This window comes from Micropterus salmoides, unplaced genomic scaffold, assembly GCF_014851395.1.
Source record: "Micropterus salmoides isolate LMB-PRFRI ecotype aquatic unplaced genomic scaffold, ASM1485139v1 Ms_hic_scaffold_9, whole genome shotgun sequence".
NCBI classification, from domain to species: domain Eukaryota; kingdom Metazoa; phylum Chordata; class Actinopteri; order Centrarchiformes; family Centrarchidae; genus Micropterus; species Micropterus salmoides.
The window spans coordinates 5,730,535-5,749,410 of NW_024044681.1; the positions used below are offsets into that span (position 1 = coordinate 5,730,535).

The following is an 18,876-nucleotide window of genomic DNA, read 5'->3' on the forward strand; positions in this document are numbered from 1 at the left end:
GGCGAGCCTGGCCTAACTGCATGGACACCGGGATGGGAGCTTAGGTTAGGAATACACAGAGAGATGAGTGAAATTAGACTAGTTGGATCATCACATGAGTCTTGCACATTCCTAACCCTCTCACACAGTCCCTTTCTATATACCTCAATGACAGAACTGACACTGGAGTATTAATATTTCCTTGCTCAGCTCATGCTAGTGCTCCACCAACTAACAAACCCAGGATGTAACGTACCTTAGCTTGATCTGAGACAAAGTTAGTGGGCGTTTGGTGAACACTATAGCACAATGAAGCAGAAATCCACGACACTTGGAGAACTCTCCAGCGAATGGAACGTATGACTCAGTCTGAACTGGTGGCTAAGCTGGGGGAACAAAACGGGCAGCCTGGTCATTAATAGCCTGCCTGTCGGTCTGCCTGAGGATTCCCTGGCTCCTTGGGGAGTCTGTCTCCATGTCAGCTGAATCAATTCCTGGCAAGTTTGTACTGTTATGGTTTGCTCTCACTGTTACTGTTATGGACTCATGGAGCCGACACAAGGCAGGTGAACAGTCATCTCAGGTAGATTTATTTTCAACAAAGGCAGACGGTGTGCGATCAGATGAACTGAGAAGAAGGAAGCTGACCATCTGGCGAGGACTGGAAGACAAGCCGGTGTATTTTACTGAGAGAGTTTATTGCTGGATGAGCCACAGGTGAGAGACGCTGCAGGTGGTAAGCAGCCAGGAGAGAGAGCCAGAGTGACACGCTCACAATCACACGCAGAGACTGACAAATATAACCATAGGCAGTACATTACTTGCGGCGCTATGAGTATGAGTGAATGAGTGATTGAATGAAAATGAGCGGGACGATTATTATACATTTTAAATTTTGTGCAGATTTGAGCATGTACACTGAAGTTTTAACAACTTAACTAAATAAATAAATAATAATAATAATAAATCTACTCATCCATTAACTTTTTATAACTTAGGGAGTCTTTAGGTAAAACTCACAAAATACGCTAAATGTTCAATATTCATGTTGTAGTCCGTCACTGGTGATATTTCTTTCTGCAGATTCAGCAATTAATTTATCACGACATTGATTTTAAGAAAAAAACACTGGAGTTTTACTTTTTCAAAAAAGCAGTTTTATTTTCATTTGCTGGAAACAACTTTAATTTATTGCATCAATAATTTATAAAAAAAAAAAAAAAGGCTTTAACAACGCTAGAGACTCTCTGTGTCCTTCTCTGATTGGTTCAGCCTCCGGTCAGTCTGGTTCCTCCTCCAAACTCCTGTAGACATTTAAATCAATAGATTAATAAGTGATTTTTATATAACTGTCCTTTTTTCATTAAAGCTGTGCTGTTAAAAAGTGACAGAAAGGCTGTCCTGATATTTGTGTTGTAATGATCTCATTTGGCCTCTTGAGGGCGACAGAATCTAAAGCTCCTTCATGTCTGAACAGAACAGCTGATGTTTGTCTTCTACAGCTTAAGGCCTTTTATTGTGGCCAGCCTAAGGCCTTTTATTGTGGCCAGCCTAAGGCCTTTTATTGTGGCCAGCCTAAGGCCTTTTATTGTGGCCAGCCTAAGGCCTTTTATTGTGGCCAGCCTAAGGCACACCTGCGCAGTCCCCATGCTGTCTGATCAGCATCTTGATATGCCACACCTGTGAGGTGGATGGATTATCTCGGTAAAGGAGAAGTGCTCACTAACACAGATTTTGACAGACTTGTGAACAATATTTGAGTCTTAGATCTTTGAGTTCAGCTCATGATGAATGGGGGCAAAAGGATAATTTTTTTTATAATTTTGTTCAGTATAGTTGTGATGGTTAAGGGTTGGAGGTAGTGGCTAGGTAATGCATTATGTCGTGTCCCCGTGAAGATAGTAAGACAAACGTGTGTGTGTGTGTGTGTGTGTGTGTGTGTGTGTGTGTGTGTGTGTGTGTGTGTGTGTGTGTGTACTGACTGTAACAGGTGATCAGCAGCAGTGCAGGTACGATGATGATGAAGGAGACTCTCAGTGTGTTTCCAATGAGGCTCTGGAAACAGTGACACATCATATAGGTACTGATTACTGTTGGACTGCTCAGCTCCTCCTTCTCTTCAGTCAGAGATGATTAATGTTGAGTTTCAACATTCGTTCCAGCTTAGTGAAAATGGAGGGATTCACTGAGCACTCATGTCTAAGAAACCAGGCATACGTATGCAGGTGTGGGGCAGGTGAAGAGATTATCAGGCAGGTAGGATCAAGAAGGAAATGAGAACGATGGAATGATGAGTATCCATTGCGCCACCCTGTACTAGCAGAGACAGCTAACAAAGATCAGATCTTAGAGAAGGACATCCATGCATTTATCTCCTCATGACTCAGATATTGCAATGCTTTGTATTCTGCTATTAGAATGGGAAACATTCACAGACTGCAGCTCATTCAAAATGCTGCGACCAGGCTTTAGCTCCCACTAAGACGGGTGACCACACGCACCAATCGCCATTCACTGATAAGCTGTGAGTTTTAGAATTGTACTACTTGTTTTTAAAGCCCTGAACTTGTTTCTAGTGTACAGTACTTATTATTATATTATTTATAGGATGGCAGGAGGGAGTGGCTGGGTTTGAAAGAGACAAGCAATCTGAATTTAGGTTCGTTTTCTAACTGTGTTTATTTTCATTCATCCCAGCCAATATGGGAAAAGTATAGCAGCTCTCATGCTACATGCTGAGTCTCTGTATAACAGACTAAAAAGCATAACTTTTAGTTTTAAGCAGAAAAACACAGCTGGGACCAGTTAGATTTATCGATGGTTCTGGATAAAGCATCTCCTGCATCTCTTTTTGTTAATGTCATGTCAGAACACGTGAATAATGTGATCACTGCCCGACTGGTTTCAGTTTGGTGTTGATTTGTCCGCTCTGTGGGAGGAGCAAGTGTTTGATGCAACACTTTGAAAGTACGGTTTCCTTGGAAGCTCATGCAAACACATGAAGAAAACACTTTGACAACACGTACACAGCATTTAGAAAAAGTACTGCAAATACTGAAATGCTGCAAGTCGTACAGAAGACAACAGATATGAGTCACAAAACAACTGTTTCAAGGGGACAATAAAGCTACTGAAGCTACTGAAGTTGAGGTACAAAGCTACACATTTTCTTTGAGTTTCATATTGAAGAATTAATATATTTTTGCACACATATGTTGCTAGGCTAGCGTAAGACTTTGTTATTGTTGTGGAAGTCTGTGTTAAATAAAGACAAAAAAACAGTCTGCGTCAGGGCTGTCTCATAAATGACCCACACAGTTCTCTGGTTCATTGCTACAAACAGCATCCTGCAGTTCTTAACCACAGCTTCCCATTTTCTCTGCAGCCCCGCACCTTTGGCCCACTATTCTAAGTGCACTTCCCTAACTGGAACCAAAGACTACCCCAAACTAATCTAGTATTATACTACTTTAACCAAAAACTATAAAAAAATCTCTCTTTCCCCACGTTACCCTAACAACATAACTGACCTCCCGACTCCGTGCGACCTCCGTGGGTTTGTTGTTTGCTGTGATGGTGGTTGGGAAAGGAGCTGTGGGACAGAACAGAGAGGTCAGGTGGTGAATTTCTGAAATTTGGAGATTCTCAAACTGTTTGTTATTACACAATACAGGAAGTTTCTGCTCAGTAGGAAAAGCAGAAGGAACTCCTTTTGTTTAACAGGCAGGAGGGAGGAGTGGATCTCCATGAACCCCTCAGACAGAACCTTGTTACATAAATATTCTCAATTATCATGTCATATGCACAAAGAAAAGCAGTTAAATTACTCAGATTTCATGTCTCTGAGGAGATTAATCTTTAATAAATGATGAAGCTGGTGTGAATGTGTAACATGGAGAAGACGGGGCTATTTCTAATAAAAGCTACAGCTAAATATACAGTCCCCTCCAAAAGTATTGGAACAGTAAGACAAAATACTTTGTTTTTGTTGTTCACTGAAGACATTTGGGTTTAAGATCAAAAGATGAGACAAGAGTTCAGAATTTCAGCTTTTATTTCCAGGTATTCACGTCTAGATGTGTTAAACAACTCAGGACCGACCACCCTTTGTTTGAACCCAACCATTTTTCAAGTGAACAAAACTATTGAAACATGTGTCTGACAGATGTTTCTTGTTGCCCAGGTGTTGATTGTCCAAACATTAAATAGCTCTGCATGACTAGTCTAAGTTTTCCTCCTTGGTTCAAACCTATAAAGACTGCATTTCCTGTTAAAGAGGATAAACCAACATGAAGACCAGAGAGCTGTCTGTGGGAGAAAAGCAAACCACTGTCAAGCTGAGAAAAGAAGGAAAATCGAACAGAGCCATCGGACAAACATTGGGCATAGCAAGCACAACAATTTGGAACGTCCTGAAAAAGAAAGAAACTACTGGTGTACTGAGCAATAGACGTCCAACAGGTCGGCCAAGGAAAACAACAGCAGCTGACAGAAATATGGTGAGAGCTGTGAAGAAAACATCAGCAGCGACCTCCACAGTGCAGAGTGAAGGTATCACAATCCACTGCTGGAAGAAGACTCGGAGAGCAGAAATATAGAGGCCGCACCACAAGATGCAAACCACTCACCACTCAGCAGCAAGAATCAGAAGGCCAGACTGAAATCTGTACAGAGATGAGCAGCAATAGTTCTGGAACCCAATCTGATGGACTGATGAGACCAAGATTAATCTCTAGCAAAGTGATGGAAAGGCCAAAGTGTGGAGAAAGAAAGGAAGTGCTTATGATCTGAAGCAAACGAGCTCATCTGAGAAGCCTGGTGGAGGTGATGTCACGGCTGCTTCTAGAACAGGCTCAGTAATATTTATTGCTGATGTAAGTGATGATGGTCGCAGCAGAATTAATTCAGAAGTGGACAGAAACATTTACGGAGAAATGCATTGAAACTAATGGGGAGGAAGTTTATCATGCAGCAGGACAATGAGCCAAAGCACACTGCCAACAAAACAGAGGACTGTGGAAGGTTTTAGACCAGCCAAGTGAATCAGCTGACGGGAGAAACCCCCCGAAACAAACATGAACTGAAAGAAGCTGCAGTAAAAGCCTGGAATAGCATCACAAATGAAGAATGCAACAGTTTGGTGATGTCGATGGGTCGCAGGCTTGAGCCAGTTATTGCAAGAGAGGGTTCTGCCACCAAATATTAAATGTTATTTACTTTAAGATTAGTTGTTCCATTACTGTTGCTCACCTCAGAACGCTGTGGTCTAATACAAACGGTGGTATGTTCTGAGTTTTTTAACACATCTAGATGTGAATACCAGGAAATAGAAGCTGAAATTCTGAACTCTTGTCTCATCTTTTGATCTTAAACCCAAATGTCTTCAGAGAACAAAAAAAACAAAGGAAGTGGCCTCACCGTTCAAGTCTTTTGGAGGGGACTGTATTTTAAGATGCATCAGTGATGGAGCCTGAGAGAGAAGAGAAACCTGCTCTATAACATTAACTCTTTCTCTCCATCACCCTCCGTAAACGTCCGTCTTGTCTGGTGAAGTTGTTGAAACACTGAAGACTCTGTCTGATTGAATAAAAGTCTGAGACGTTACAGCTTCAACATGCCGTCTGTCACATTTCCTGTTTCAAGCAGCACAAACTTTAAAAATCCTTTATGTCCTTTAAAGAGTGTCTCACCTGTCTCAATGATCAGATCAAATTGATGTTTCTCATTATTGAACCATCCAGGTATCTCCACCATGCACCCGTACCGTCCAGCATCCGTCTCTGTGAGGTCCAGTATGGTCAGAGAAACATCACCTGCCTCCAGTCGTCCCAGTAACTGATACCTGCTGGAAGCTCTGGTTATCACTTTATGTCCGTCTGTGGAGACGAGCTGGTCGCTGCAGCCAAACTTTGGTAATTTACCTCGACCCCAGCAGACATGCTGCGCTCCATGTTTGCTGATGTCATATTTACAGGACAGAGTGACGCTCTGACCTGTTTGACCAACAACTGAGCTGCCGTCACTTTCGCCGACTGTGGAGGCAGAAAGAAAGACAGAGTTTAAATGTAAAGCTCTTTATTTTAATCTTTTTACTTCCAGGGAGGATAGAAGCTGAAATCAGTAACAGCAGAAGCTCAGATTTATATGCTGGTATTCTTAATGATGTACGCATGTATATAAAGTTGAGTTTAAAGAAAGTTAAAGTACCTGTACCTGTGAGAAGAACGAGCAGCAGCATCAAGTCCAACCTGCTCTCAGTCTTCATGATCCACATCGAAGGGACGTCACGTTGTAGAGAGACGTACTCGAGTAAGTGAACGGTGGTTTTCAGGTTTCACTTTTAGAGGTTTGTTTGTATTTGACCAAACAAACAGAAACACACACCCCCTGATGAGACTCTGCAGCCTGTGGTTTCATCATGATGGTGCACAACTGAAACAGTGACACCACAGAACGGGTGTTTCAAACTGTTCATCAGTTACAAACCACATATTCAGAAATGTTGGGATATTTTCCAAAATGCAAGAAAAACAAATGTATAGCACATAGAGAGAGAATATCTACAATTTGTTAATTCACATGAATCTTTATTTACCTGACAAAGAAAACAACAAACAAAGAAAGCGTTTTCAATAGTTTTATTGATCAGCCTGATTATATTTTGTAGATATAAACAAAGTTTGAATTTGTACCCGCAACACACTCAACCAGAACCGGCCCGTCCTATACGGTGTCACTATCCTGTCCTGAGTTTCTCTGTGTGCTGGATTTTGATTCTTGTTTGGCTGGTTTTGTATCTGCATTTCAGTCCTGTCCAGTCTTGTTCCAAGATGGCGCTGAGTATAGCTGCCTCTGTGTTCGCTGCGCTTTGTGTGTGTTAATTCAGTTTTCGGCTGTGATTCCCAGAGTTCCTTCACCAGAGAAGAGCTCATGAACATCAGGGGAACAACTCCAGCGGATTTAATTCCCACTTTTCTTGCGTCATCAGTGGAATTATTGGACATTTTGGTGAAGGGCTCTCTCGCTGTTGTTCGTGCTGTGAAGCGCCGCAGGAGAGGGAAAAGAGCCGGGCCGCTTGTACGTCGTCGCCAGCGGGGACTCCGCACGCCGCTACCGGCAATATTTCTCTCCAACGTGCGCTCACTGTGCAACAAACTGGACGAACTTCAGCTTCGGGTGGTGAGACTTTTATTCATCTTCTGTTCTGTGCTTCACGGAGACCTGGCTGTCTGAGCTGATACTGGACTCCGCGCTGCAGCTGGCTGGCTTCTAACTGTACAGAGCGGACCGCGACACAGAACTCTCCGGCAAAACAAAAGGTGGAGGTGTCTGTTTTTATATTACGCACGCAAACGTTCAGGACGCACAGAGCGTGCTGGCCGACTGGATACTGTGTGTGGAGCAGAGAAACCCAGACTCCCTTCTTATTATTCTCGGTGACTTTAACGGGGGAAATCTCAGCCAAGAACTCCCCAAATACTGACAGTTTATAAAGTGTCCAACCAGAGAGGGGAACACTTTGGATCACTGCTACACCACAGTTAGCAGTGCCTATCACGCCGTCACACGCGCTCCACTGGGACACTCTGATCACGTGATGGTCCATCTGGTCCCTGCTTACAGGTAAAAACTAAAGCTCTGTTAACCTGTAGTGAGGACATCAAAGAAGTGGACTAGTGAAGCTATTGAGGACCTCCAGGCGTGTTTGTACTGCACTGACTGGGATGTTTTCAAGAAGGTAACCAACAATCTGGATGAGTTTACAGAGGCTGTGACGTCCTACATCAGCTTCTGTGAGGACAGCTGCATTCCAACATGGACCAGGATGAGTTATAACAATGACAAACCCTGGTTCACAGCTAAGCTCAGACAGCTAAGGTTAAAAAAGGAGGCGTTAAAGTACAGGTGTAGCAGGGAGGTGCGAGAAGCTAAACGACTGTACGCAGAGAGACTAAAGAACCAGTTCTCTGCAAACGACGCCACTTCTGTCTGGAGGGGGTTCAGACAGATCACAAACTATAAACCCAAAGTCCTCCACTCCATAAACGATTCTCGCCTGGCAAATTAGCAGAACGAGTTCTACTGCCGCTTTGAGAGTCAGTTGGACACCATCCCCTGTGACTCCTCCGCTCAGCTTCAGGCCACCACTTCTTCCCCTCCCTCCTCAGAGCTGGCCAGCTCCACCCCCTCCCCTCCTCTCTCCATCACAGAGAGGGAAGTCAACGGTCTTTTCAGGAGGCAGAAACCCCGCAAAGCAGCTGGGCCGGACTCTGTCTCCCCATCCACCCTGAAGCACTGAGCTGATCAGCTGTCTCCGGTGTTCAGACATTTTTAACACCTCACTGGAGACATGCCATGTGCCAGCCTGCTTCAAAGTCTCCACCATCATCCCTGTCCCCAAGAAACCAAGGACCACTAGACTAAACGACTACGGACCTGTCGCCCTGACATCTGTGGTTATGAAGTCCTTTGAACGCCTTGTGTTGTACCACGTAAAAACCATCACAAACCCACTCCTGGACCCCCTGCAGTTCGCTTCGTTTGATGATGCAGTAAACATGGAGCTTCACTACATCCTCCAACACCTGGACTCCCCAGGAACCTACGCCAGGATCCTGTTTGTGGATTTCAGCTCTGCTTTCAACACCATCATCCCGAAACTGAACGTGCCTGACTCCACCTGCAGGTGGATCACTGACTTCCTGATGGACAGGAAGCAGCACGTGAAGCTGGGAAAACATGTCTCTGACTCCAGGACCATCAGCACCGGTTCCCATCAAGGCTGCGTTCTCTCCCCCCTTCTCTTCTCCCTGTACACCAACAGCTGCACCTCCAGACACCAGTCTGTCAAGCTCCTGAAGTTTGCAGATGACACCACCCTCATTGGGCTCATCTCAGGTGGGGACGAGTCCGCCTACAGGTGGGAGATCGACCATCTGGTGACCTGGTGCAGCCAGAACAGTCTGGAGCTCAACGCTCTGAAGACAGTGGAGATGGTCGTGGACTTCAGGAAGAGCCCAGCCCCACCCTCCCTCATCATCCCGTGTGACTCCCCAGTCACCACTGTGGACTCCTTCTGCTTCCTGGGCACCATCATCTCCCAGGACTTCAAGTGGGAGCTGAACATCACCTCCCTCACCAAGAAGGCCCAGCAGAGGATGTACTTTCTGTGGCAGCTGAAGAAGTTCAGCCTGCCGAAGACAACGATGGTGCACTTCTACACCGCCATCATTGAGTCCATCCTCACCTCCTCCATCACCATCTGGTACGCTGCTGCCACCGCCAGGGACAAGGGCAGGCTGCAGCGCATTATTCGCTCTGCAGAGAAGGTGATTGGCTGCAATCTTCCTTCTCTTCAGGACCTGTACGCCTCCAGGACTCTGAGGCGAGCAGGAAAGATTGCAGCTGACTCCTCCCACCCCAGACACAAACTGTTTCAGACTCTCCCCTGTACTTCAGTGTTTGTGCTTATTTTGCTGCTCTGTGTTCTGTTCTTAGTTCAGTCTGTTTTCCCGGTTACATTTGTAGTCTGTGTGATTAGTTTTTAGTCTCTTCTATGTTCCAGTTTGTTTCTTCTCTTGTGTCCAGTAACCTGTGTTCTGTCTGTACCCCCTCAGTAATCTGCCTGCCTGTGTTGCTCACGCCTGCTCGTTAGTCCCTGATGTATATATGTTTGAAGTTTCTGTTCAGTCGAGTAGTATGTAGCTGCAGTCCTAGGATGGGAACTGCATTTCTAGGACCCTTGTTTACTTTGATGCCAGCTAGATAGCTATATTACTCTTGAAAGCCCCCCCCCCCCGAAGCCAATTACCCTCACCACAACCATCTCCGTGTGTACCTAAACTTAAGTTATTGATTATATGCATGTCGACTGGTCAACCCTACAGCTGCTGGCAGACGGGGTTAACCTCCTTCGTGTTGCTGTGCATTACCACCACCACTCCACTAGACGGCGCTGTCGCAACACTACAACGGTCCTGTAACTGCAGCCTCAGGTACTGCAGCTACATAATATTGGTTCAGCCCCCATCCCGTTGTTTTAGTTTGTAATGCTGTGTCTTGTGTGGATGTATTCAGCCTGATCGTTCGCCCTGCTCGTTTCTGTGGATTTTGGATTTCTGTTGGATCACCTTGTTTATTTTGGAAAGCCTCAGCTCAGCCACTCTGCCTTGTAAGTGTGCTCGCCTTAAGTTTCTTAACAAACCTCTGAACTGTACCTGCTCTGCTTTGAGTCCTGCATTTGGGTCCAAAACTTTCAACCACTACACCAAAAGTGACAGTAGGGGCCCGCATATAAAGCAGGACCCCGCCTCACTCTTTTGTCAAAGGTGAAAGCGAGTGTCAGTGTTTACAACTCTAGAGGATGAAGAGGAAAGTCTCCTTCTGGGCACGAGAAGAGCATCTCACAGACAGTGACCTGCAGGAACAGCAGTCAGGTGAACCTTTTCTGTCCTCTCACAGTCTGATGTTGGTCTTCAGGGTCTGGGCTGCTTACTGGACTTTGTGTCTGAACAATGTCAAAATGAAATACAACTATTTATTACGAGTGATTAACACCGATGGGAAACAGTGTTTATAGAAAATAACCCTTATTCGGTAAACCGAATAAGAATCTCTTTTCTGTTTAAAACCATGTTCTTGACCAGATAATCACCTTAGCAAACCGATGCTTTTCAGAACTAAGAAAGTTTAGAACCATACCGCTATATGATGATCATATGTTGAAAATGTTTGAATTGCAGTGCTGAAGAAGTTTTACTGCGAGTGAACATATGGGTGTTGGAGATTAGGGTTTAGATGGCATCAAGATGTATGTTAAATAATGTAATAAATGATTTTTACTATTATTGAATAATTAACAATAAAATATAACTTACGGTTACGTTCACCTCGGGGCACCACTCTTGAAACAAGAGAAAGTGATGGCCAATTACATAATTCAGTCTCCTTAAATATACTAAACTATTAATTTGGAATTCTGGTTAATAATTAAATTATAGTGGGTTGAAGGATTTGGAGTTATATGTGAAAGAGGTTGGCAATATATTCATTCTTATGCATTTTTAAAAGAAACCAGCATGTATAAAGCATTTTGTCATGGGTAGTTGAGTGCAGTGGCAGGAGGTAGGGTGTGGAGCCAAATGCAGAATGAGGAAACAGGAATGAGGATTCAGTTCAACATAAAATATTTATATAAACGAAACTTAACTGCACAGGCTTCTGTAGAGCGCAAGGCAAATCCAAAAGAAAGGTAATGCAAGGTAAACGGGGAAATCCAAAACACTGAATAAAGAACTAGGAGCAAAGCAGAACACTCAACATCAGACGAGGACGTCGAAAACACTGAATACAACTGAGGACAATATATACACAGGCAAACAAGCAGCTGAAACACATCAGGTAATCAACAACAGGAAAAAAACTAGACAAGGACACAAGACACAGAAGGTTACAAAATAAAACAGGAAGTAAAGTACACGGGAACACACAAGGACAGATCTACCAGAGTAAAAAACAAAACATGGAAAGACTGCAAACTCAGGGCATGGACAGAGACCGGACCAAACAGGAGACAGGACTACACTAAAACGGACATAAGACTAAGGACCAAGACACAGACCAAAATAATAAAACACAGAAGTACACAGACTGGGAAAAACACTACACATGAACTAAAGCACAAGACTAAGACCTAAGGCAAAGAACTAAAACGCAGGAAGAAAAAACAAGAAGAGACAAGACAGATAATAAGAAACTAAAACATGCAAATGACAACAAGACTAGATTAAGCTACAAAACCCTTAACTTGACAAGATAAATAAAGCTTACAGAACACAGAACCAAACCTATGAAAACAGACTAAACAGGAAAAACATGAACACAAAACCAAATCCTAACACATTTATTTACAAAGTACCTAAAGCAAAACACACAAGATGAAACTAAAATGCGCTAAACTAAGACACAGAGAACAAAGACATCTGCGTGTCTGATCAGTCTCAACATTCTCTTTTGCTGCCCAGCTTTCTGTGTGTAGTTGCAACAACTTTTCTTCACATCTGTTTCCCTGTGCTACCTTAGGGCTGAGGGTAGACTACCTCAGGCCGCCGCTCTCTAGTGGGGTACCGGCGGTCTGCTGGAACATCAGTCCCCTCCAATGGAGGCCTGGTTTCAGGTGTCGATGCGAAAGAAGGTGTCTCAGTCTCTTTCCCACCCACATCTGCAACTGGAAAGCTTGTCTCTGATGTGGTTGAGATCTACACTGAACTGGTGTGTGGGAAGGGGCATCTGAAGAATCTCCAAGAAACAGTTCTGCAGGCACTGTAGGAGTCTGAGTTGATCCACGTACCTTTTCCAGACACTTACAGCGTTTTGGACGGCATGAGTTACTAGTCCAGTTTGTGCAAGAATAGTTGCAGGAACCCGCTTGGGTTCTCTGTAGTTCCTGGGCAACACAGTTTCTCTTGAAGTGAAAACTCTGTCCTTGGCCTGATGATCTCTTCGCACAATCTGCTTTTCTTGTTGCTTTCAAACAACTCCTGTATGGCAGCTTTGCATGATTGAAGTTAAAAAAAAATGTTGTTTTCTTCTTATACTGATTCTTCATGTAGGCCTTCATTTCAGCCTCTGTCTGAACTAGCTGTCGAAGCCCACTGTCTTCTGATTGGCCAAGACCTGAAGCATGTTACCAGGCTGCTGTGGTAGTTTAGCAGAAAATTGTGCAGCAAGTGTTCCTTGACCTTGTGATGCTTTGAGTTTCATTGTCTGGACAAACCTTTCTGCAAGGCAGTTGGTTGCAGGATGGTATGAAGCTGACTTAATGTGTTGCACAATATTAGCTTGCAGGTATGCATTCATTTCCTTTGAGACTAGTTGGGGTCCATTGTCAGAGACTAGCTGTGTAGGAGATCCGAAATGTTTAAACATTTCTCCTTTTCTATTATCTTTTCTGCTCTGGTGCACAGGATATTGTCTAGGTAGCACTGCACTCCTGGCAGCCTGCTCAGGATTTGATCCATAGCTTGTTGGAACAGTGCTGGAGCTCATGTGAAACCACGTGCACGTACATTTGTAAGTAATCCTGATTGATCGGTTGTGCTGAATTTTTGTCCCCCACTCAGTCCAGCGAACAAGCCATCAATTAGGGGAAAGGGGTACTACTCTGCTGCTAGTGTTACCTTAAGGTCTCCACAGGTCCGGATTCCCCCGTCCTTCTTGGGTACCTGAACGATGGCTGTGGCCCACTCACTGGGTGTCACGGGCTCCAGAACCCCATTCTTGACTAGAGCGTCCAGGTCAGCCTCCACCTTGGGTCGGATTGGTATGGCACTGATCTTGCTTTCATAAACAGGTTTACTATCCGGTTTCATATGCAGCTTCACTGTGAAACCTCCTCACGCTGTCCCAGGATGGCCTACAGGCAAGTGGAACTGTGTGACAGCTTCCTCACTTCTTGCCGGTCAAGACGGATTTCCTTGACACTGATATTTTAGTCAAGTCAATTTCTGTGAGTAATTTCTGGTTAATGAAACTGGTTTCAGACGCTGATCTGGCTTCAGACAGTGCAGGCGAATCAGTCGCGACCACTTTCAGAAGCTGATTAATAAACAAAATATTTCTTTCTGCGGATTCATAAATTAATTAATCACCACATTTATTTTGAGAAATACTACATTTTTACTTTTACAAAAAACAAACCGTTTGATTTTTATTTACTGAGAACAGCTTTTTTCATTTAATTACATCAAACATTTATTAAAATTTATTAAAAAATAAAAAAGCTTCAACAACAATAAAGACGCTCTGTGTCCTCCTTTTGTGATTGATTCAGCCTCCTGTCAGTCTGGTTCCTCCTCCAAACTCCTGCAGGCATTTAATTAATAAACTGATAAGTGATGCTTTTAAAATAACTGTCCTTCTGTTTCTTTAAAGCTGTGCAGTTAATAAAAAGTAAAAGTGACAGAAAGGCTGTCCTGATATTTGTGTTGTCATGATCTCATTTGGCCTCTTGAGGGCGACAGAATCTAAAACTCCATCATGTCTGAACAGAACAGCTGATGTTACAGAGTGTGTGTGTGTGTGTGTGTGTGTGTGTGTGTGTGTACTGACTGTAACAGGTGATCAGCAGCAGTGCAGGTATAAAGACGATGAAGGAGACTCTCAGTGTGTTTCCAACGAGGCTCTGCAGACTGTTTACCTGCTGCTGCTGCTGGACAGCTGTGCTCCACATCTGTCAACACACAACATCTGTGTGTTCTGAACACAACTGAAATGTTAAAATCACTTCTCTGGAGAGAAACATAACAATATTACACAAATAAATAAATAATACATCGAACACCTTGAAAGACTGAAGCAGCTGAAACACAGCGAGAGTTGGCAGCACGAATCCACGCTGAAGAGAAGCGTTCACGAGTAAGTGAGAAATGTTTTTCAGGTTTCAGCTTTAGAGTTCCGTTTGTATTTGACCACAAACACAAATATGCAGAAACAGACACCCACTGAAGAGACACAGCAGCCTGAGGTTTGAGCTGGTGAAGGTGTGACACAATGCCACCACAGAACAATGGTTTTAAACAATCAAACACCTTTGCACTGCACTGACTTGTTTAGGTGTTTCAGCTCTTCCTTATTTCTTTACAGTGTGGATGGACAATGTTGTCAGCTAGTGAGGCTGTAGGTAAAAAAGGAAAATGACCAGCCTGAGTGTTATATGTAAATCTGACTTTAGATTTGTTGGGAGGCTGAACGGTCAACTGAAACTTTACAGATCTGATAGATGCAGAAACTCCAGAGTCAGCAATCCACCTACCAGATCTTAACGGCTTATGGCTTTATTGAGTTATACTTAAAACTAAGCTTCTTATTCTCTCTCAGATTGTGAGAATTTGCAGTTTCATTTGTGTCATAGCTCAAGCACTGGAAACAGGGAGTTTGGACCCAAACGCAGAACACCAGGCCAAGCAGGTTCAGGAAGGGAAGTGACCAGAAATGAGAGGAGGGTAAAATACCAAAATAAAACAGGAAGCACAAAACCCAAAAAAACAGTACAGCATGTGGGTCTTCAGCTCACCACTTCCTGTTGAGGTATCTGTCCTGCTGCTTTCTGCCTGAGGCTAAAAGGTTATACCGAGCAGCTCGCTGCAAACACGTTAAAAGCAGAACAATCCAGATGTGAGCAGCAGAGGTGAAGATGCCCTGACTGGATCCTACATTTAGATCCTCCGGTCATGATAGAATAAAAGAGCTTCCTTCTGTGATCAGAATCATGATCAGCACCTACAGAAAAGAAAAGATAAGAATCATTTTAGCATCCAAGCAAAGATTGATCACAAATGAAAAAACTAAAAGAGAGCCTAATATAGAGATTTTTATTTCTATGCCGATGATACTGTGATATACTGCTCTGCATCTACACTAAACCAGGCTCTTGGAAGCTACGACTTGCTTTTGATACTGTACAGCGTAGCTTGTTTGATTTAAAACTTGTTCTGAATGACGACAAAACAAAACTTATGTTGTTTTCCAGTGTAAAATTAAAGTCACTGAACCTTCCACCCGGCTCCAAGATTACATTTATTCATCTTTTATCCAAAGCGACTTAAAGGTTGCACGCCTCTGGAGCAATGAGGGGTTAAGTGTCTTGCTCAGGAACACATTGGTGTCTCACAGTGGATTCGAACCTGAGTCTCTCACACCAAAGGCATGTGTCTTATCCACTACGCCATCACCACCTAGATTGAGTCTGTATCTCAATCAAAGTATCTTGGTATCCTAATTGATGATTCTCTCTCATCTCACATTCAGCTGTTGGGGAAGAAACTGAAGGTGAAACTGGGTTTTTATTTTAGAATCAAGTCGTGTTTTTCCTTTGAGGCCAAAAGGAGACTTGTTGCTGCCACTTTTATGTGAGTGCTGGACTATGGCGATGTTAAATACATGCATGCGTCCAGTCAAAGCTTGAAACTGTTGGAATATGTTTACCATGGAGCTCTGAGGTTCATCACAAACTTTAGAGCCCTTACTCACCACTGCTCCTTGTATGATAGGGAATCTACATCCAAAAGAAAGGCACAGGAAGATATTGTCTTCATTCTGAGGACTCATTACTGTTATCTGTCCCTCATGTCCAGACTGAATTGGGAAAAGGGGCGTTTAAAGTATGCAGCTCCTTCTGCTTGGAATCAGCTGCAAAATGTCCTGAATCTTCAGGAGCAGGTTTCACTGGTTGCTTTTAAAGTACTTTTAAACGACATGGATGCTGTACACACTGGCTGTAGATGTTCTGATTGATTACTCAGAAGATCCTTGTTGTAAATATTTCATTTTATGACCTTGTAACTCACTATTTATTCCCATCGTAAATTGTTATATGTTTTATGTTTATGTTATATGTTTCAATGTCTGCAACCTTGTGAAGTGTGCTGCTGCCTGACTTGGCCAGGATACTCTTGGAAAAGAGATTTTGAATCTTAATGTTTATTTCTGGTTAAGTAGGTAAAAAATTTAAATATTAACTATGTTTGTATGTTTTGTATGGTGTAATATTTTTATTGAAATAATCTAAGTAGGTACAGTAGAGAGAATTCAGATTAGGGACAACATTCGAAAACTTATTATAAAACGTCATCTGACTTCCTCCGTCGCTACACTCATACTGCCACTAGAGGTCGCTAAAATGTCTACATGGGTCTTAAAAAGCTGTTTAATAATCAATCTATACAGCTATTTTCCGGTAAGTTTGGTCTGGTTTGGGTGGTGAGAGGGTACTGTGCACATGCGTGAGAAAAAATATACAATCAATACATTTCAATTATACAGAGAATGTTTAGCCTGGGACAACAAAGAGACACTTTATTCCAATTTTAATTCCTTTGTAATTTAATGTCTATTTTATTTTATTTTTTACTGTTTCCTTGTGTTTTGGTTTGTTTTTCGTACTGGAGTTGATGCAACAAGTGAATTTCCCCATTGTGAGATTAATTAAGTCTATTCTATTCTATTCTATTTAGGACTAACTGCAGGAACAGACAGATTCTTTATTAATCATGTTACTACCAGCCTATATTTTATTTCAGGGAGCTAAATATATAAATAAAATACTCATTCATACCAGATCAAACCAGAAGCACCCAAAATGACGATATTTCCAAACTGCCCCTAAACGCCTCGTTGCTCTCTTTTTATGGAAGTCTGCATATAAAGCAGATGTTTGTAGCAGAATCACTTGGCTTCTTGGCGGCCTTCTCTGTTTTCTTTTAAGAACTTTATTGAGCTTAAACAAGATGACATTTACAAGGTCAAACACTGTAAAGTGCAAAGATACCTCAGACAGAGTGGGTGAGTTTGTCTTTCAGCTCTAACGGCAGTGTTTCCAGAGAAGCAGTTGATTTCTGTCTGTTTGTTTGACCAGCGTGCAGCTGTACAACAGTCACATTTATCACCATCTGGGTTTTCCACAGTTCACAGATGGATGGATCAGATGGACCAGGTCCAGCAGTCACACTCAGAGCTGGAACTTTAGACCGGACATGACTCCCCTCTGATCTGTAACAGTCCAGTAAAAGTTGGGTTTTGTCTTGATCACAATAAGACATAAGCCACCAGACATCTCCTGCTCTGACAGATTTTAACATTTCAAACATTTCATCACCTCTGTCTTTATTATCAGGCAGTATTTAAGTAACCCCCCATGTTTGAAATCCTTCATTGTATTAATTAATCATTTGCTAGATAAACCACAACACAATATGTTAATGTCAAAATATCAGAAACACCTTTTCATATAACTGAGTCAACAAAACCCTCTCCTGCTCGCTGCAGACAAACATGGAGGAAATGGTGCATCTGCTGGGGACTTTTTTCAGCGGCGCATGAATCCTGAAGAGTCGAAGCAGAGCAGCTGGAAGACATCAGAGAAAGCAGACAACATTTTCTTCATCGAGTCTGATCCGGCTTCCCCAAAACCAGTGAGTAAACTTCTGAAGTTAAAGCCGTCATATGCTGTCGAGCTCCAGCAGGAGGATGAGGCCCTGTGGCCCTCGGCAGGCGTGGCCCATCAGAAGAAATTGTGTGAATAGAGGTGCTGCAGCTTCGGACAGTATCAGAACAATTATTTGCTTTTTGAACATAAAAGGGTGTAAACATTTTCCCCAAGACCTCCCCCCCCCCCCCCCCCCCCCAAAAAAAAGCATCAACCTAAAATGAGCATAAGGTGTGGCCTTTAAAGAGGAAGTGCATGTCATTAGCTCAGGGTGAAATCTGACATCCTAACGCCAACATATCAGCAAGTACGGGAACCAATAAGAGGACAGAAACATTAGAGCCTGTTAGCAGTTCCTGTTAGCAGTTAGCATGTACAGACAGCTATCACCGGATCACTGAGATGGTGAAGGAAGCTTAAAAGTCTGAAGATTCTCAGAGGCACTGCAGCGTCCCTCTCTGGTTTCGGATTTCTGGGTGTTCTGGACAGACATCAGAGGTCACGGTATCCTCGGGAACTGGAAATCACACTGCATTAATAAACACGTATTTTATGTCTGTGTGATCAGAGTTTTGACTGAGAAGGAAGAGAGCGACTTCTAAAACTACCGGCGACTGCAGGGCCGGGGTGTAAAAACACTGCTGTCAACACATTCTACCTCCCATACATTGTGTGAGCTTTGAACACTGGACCAGTTGGAACCACGCGGCGTTCCAACATGGTTCCAACGTGGTTCCAACGTGGTTCCAACGTGGTTCCAACATGGTTCCAACGTGGTTCCAACGTGGCTCCAACATGGTTCCAACGTGGTTCCAACGTGGTTCCAACGTGGTTCCAACATGGTTCCAACGTGGTTCCAACGTGGTTCCAACGTGGTTCCAACGTGGTTCCAACGTGGTTCCAACTTGTCCAGC

The 18,876-nt window shown here is 43.3% G+C and overlaps 1 protein-coding gene across 1 annotated transcript; it reads right to left on the minus strand.

Moving 5' to 3' along the window:
* Positions 1–1,113: 1,113 nt before the first annotated feature.
* LOC119895999 (hepatitis A virus cellular receptor 1 homolog) lies at positions 1,114–6,394 on the minus strand. Its single transcript, XM_038709459.1, has 5 exons — positions 6,187–6,394; positions 5,670–6,011; positions 3,510–3,571; positions 1,962–2,034; positions 1,114–1,283 (listed from the first exon to the last, which is right to left on the minus strand). Exons 1-5 carry the CDS (start codon positions 6,251–6,253, stop codon positions 1,216–1,218), a joined length of 612 nt encoding a protein of 203 aa, XP_038565387.1. The 5' UTR covers positions 6,254–6,394; the 3' UTR covers positions 1,114–1,215.
* Between the last annotated feature and the right edge of the window lie 12,482 nt (positions 6,395–18,876).